Source organism: Octodon degus, unplaced genomic scaffold (assembly GCF_000260255.1).
Source record: "Octodon degus isolate 3935 unplaced genomic scaffold, OctDeg1.0 scaffold00255, whole genome shotgun sequence".
Taxonomy (NCBI): domain Eukaryota; kingdom Metazoa; phylum Chordata; class Mammalia; order Rodentia; family Octodontidae; genus Octodon; species Octodon degus.
The window spans coordinates 2,100,599-2,104,135 of record NW_004524831.1 but is presented as its reverse complement, the minus strand read 5'-3'; the positions used below and the strand labels follow the sequence as shown (position 1 = coordinate 2,104,135).

Sequence of the window (3,537 nt, the reverse complement as noted above, 5' to 3'; positions counted from 1 at the left end):
TCAGGGCTTATGCTGTCTTCTGCTTTGCTTTTGTTGCCCAGGATTGCCTTTGCTACTCGAGGTCTCTTCTCTTTCCAAGTAAATTTTCAGTTTTTTTCTCTAGATCAGTGACATGTGCTAATAGTATTTTGAACAGGATTGCATGAAATCTGTGTAACAGTTTTGGGAGTACGATAATTTTGAAAATGTTGCTTCTTCTTATCCATGAAGCAGGGACATCTTTCCATTTTCTGATATCCTCCTTTTTCTGCTTCTGTGTCTTGTCATTTTCTGTTTCAAAATGTATTTTTTTCCGGGTTAATCCTTGTAAGTTTTTATAATAGGTAGCTGTAACATTAGTATCAAGTACACTCTAGATGGTGATGCAAGCTTGTCCTTTTCAAATCAAATTGGTAGGACAGTTTCAATAATTAACACATTGCATACATTCTTTCTAGTGGTTAATTGCTGTACAAGATGTGGACATGATATCCTATTTACAAACACCATTAGAATAAATCCCTCTATTCATTAATTTTCTAAGATGAATTTCTCTCAGGTATTTATTAAGCCATGTGTAGCAGACAGAATTACTAACATCATTGTTAGCTGGAAAAAAAAAACCTCTCTGGTAGGGCGCTATGCCCAGCAGGAGAACACCTACAATAATTTATCAATATTATTTGGAGTCACTAATTCGAAGGCAACATTTTGAAAGTGTCCAATCATAGTTTATGCAGTTTTGATACAGTGAATTAAAGGGACCATTGTAGTCACAAAAATAAATATGAATGTAATTATTATGTAACTTAAACATATGCTAATACAACAAAATTTCAAAAACAGCAACCTAACACTGTCTCAGAATTAATAAGGTGTTTCTCATTGCTTACATAACTTTAAATATGTTTTTCTACAACTAGGGCAAATGTTTTTGCTTAAAATCCAACTGCTTAACTAGGGAGACCTCCACCTCTCCTTCCTAACCTGGTTCCATCTCTCTGGAGGCTGTCACCTTGGCACTACTGTATGCTGGGTACAGCATGGCTGATCTTCAGATATAAGCTAATGCTGTTTCTTCCCCAAACATCTTTCCCAGTCTCAATGTCATAGTGGAAATCAGAGTGCAGCAAGCACCTGTGGAATCAGCTCAGGGCCAATCCACAACCACCGCTCTCAATACACCTTAGAAATAAGAAACAAACACCACATCAGAGGGCAAATGAGATCATGAGTGTCTACTTGGAGTTCTCTTACAACCCAACAAATCTCTCTCTCTCTCTCTCTCTCTCTCTCTCTCTCTCTCTCTCTCTCTCTCTCTCTCCTCAGCTCATGTGTTCCTATTCATTGCTTAAAATAACAAATCTTAATTTGTAGTGTGTTCATATGAGAACAATTTTCTGTAGCTGAGATATAAATCTACAATGCCCATCCACATACTGATGAATACATCAGTAAATATGGTGTGTATTTAAGCCAAAATATTTTCTGCAATTCATGACATGTGCCTACTACTATAAGAAACTGTATTAAGAAATACTATGCTAAACCTAGACAGAGGGGCAAACATATTCTCTTTTACTAACTGAATCTAAAATTTTAATTCCAGCAGCTGGAACATGGGAAAGATAAAGATGCTCATCAAAGGATGGAACATTCTCCTTAGCTGGGAGGAATAAGAAATAGAGTCACAACCCTGTCAATCTGGCCATCAGGAGGGCAACGTAGAATGCTCACATACATTGGAGTCCACCTTGATCTATGCAGTGAGTTAAAGTTGAACACAAGAGCTCAGTCTAAAATGTGAAGCACTGTTTCATGAACATTAGCCAACAATAAGAATGTGGATGCAATATGATTAGCAAGTGGGTGTTCAAGCTGAATTTTAGAGACATTGTTACTATGTACAAGGTGTCTGTCATACGTAGTTGACTAAAAAGGGACAACTATAAGGAGATAAGTACTTTGGATATAGAACTCATCCTCAAAATAAGAGGGAGAGTTCAACCAGGACACAGCACATGTGGTCTCTAGCTCTTCCCAAATGAATAAGAATTTCATTGTGAGGAAAGCACAGAGCACATATCCTTATTTCCAGTTTCTGCTGGATCTGGTCAGGTGGCACTTGTGTCACATGATGTTTCACAGCAGGAGGCAGGTGAACCTGACTTGACACTGAAAATGTCAAGAAAGCAAGCTGTTGACCATCATGGATATCTGGAGGACACAGGTTAGTGAGGGGGACACAGTAATAAACAGTGTAATATTATCCTGAAGCAGCGGCACCAGAGCCCTCAGGAAGGAGGAGTTGGGATTAGCACAGAATGGAGAACAATGTAGCCGCAGCTGATGTTGGCCCGGGAAGGTGGGGTCGTCATCACCCTGCATCCAGCACTCCTCTGAAATCAGCTTCAGAAACTGAGCTGAGGCTTGGAAACAACCACATCTCACAGCTTTAGCCCCAACTAGAATTCAGGATAAGAGGTTCTTTTCTGTAGCACTTAAAGATCAGATATGGCCTGACATCAGTGCCTGCTTCATATAGGAAGTGTGCACCCAATATGCAAATTTCTTCTCCAGATCTAGATTGAAAATTCGCTCATGGGTTGGGGGAGCTCACAGCCCCAACCTTACAGAGCACGGAGCTCTCACAGAAAAGCAGTGTGTGATCTGGAAGATGAGACTGCTGGGTCTTCTCCTGTGCCTGGTGACATGTCCCCAGGGTGAGTGTCCTCAATCTCAGATCTATGTCCTTATGAAGATTTTCAAAGCAGGAGACTGACAGGAAGATTTTATTGTCCCCAGGTGTCCTGTCCCAGGTGCAGCTGCAGGAGTCCGGACCTGGCCTGGTGAAGCCCTCACAGACGCTGTCCCTCACCTGCTCCGTCTCTGGTTTCTCCATCACAACCAGTGGTTATGCATGGTACTGGATCCGTCAGCGCCCAGGAAAGAGCCTGGAGTGGATGGGGTACATAAACTCCGTTGGTAACACTGGCTACGACCCGTCCGTCAAGAACCGCATCTCCATCTCCAGAGACACAGCCAAGAACCAGTTCTTCCTGCAGCTGAGCTCTCTCACTGCGGAAGACACAGCCATGTATTACTGTGCAAGATACACAGTGATCTCATACAAGTTTAAGTCAAAACATAAACCGTGCTGCAAGGAAACTCAGGACCAGCAGGGGGCGATCAGCCAAACTGCTCTATTTAACCGAGTTCACCAGCCTGTGGTAAAAACCTGGAGAGTTTCATGTCAAGGTAATTAGTATCCCCTTCCCAGGAATATAGATTCCAAGGATCTTTTCTATCTCTGGTCCTCCTGTGTCATGCATTTAAGAAGTCAGGCATTTTTTGCTCTTTTTTTAAGTGTAGAATATTTTACTTTTTAAAAACAAAAAGATCAGAAACAGAAAGATGTTAAATTGTTAATCATTGGAGATGGACCATGCATATTAAATTCTGTACATTTCTACCTACTTAAATTTTCTGTGTATTTAAGTATATATTAGTAGGTCATTTCTATTCCTTTTTTTCATAATTTTATTGAGAAACAAATAG

General features: G+C 40.7%; 1 gene segment (V, D, J or C); it reads left to right on the top strand.

The window, feature by feature from the left end:
• Positions 1-2,607: 2,607 nt before the first annotated feature.
• Positions 2,608-3,245, top strand: LOC101582835. The segment is given in 2 exon segments: positions 2,608-2,702; positions 2,785-3,245. Coding segments are annotated over 2 exon segments (507 nt in total).
• Positions 3,246-3,537: the final 292 nt, after the last annotated feature.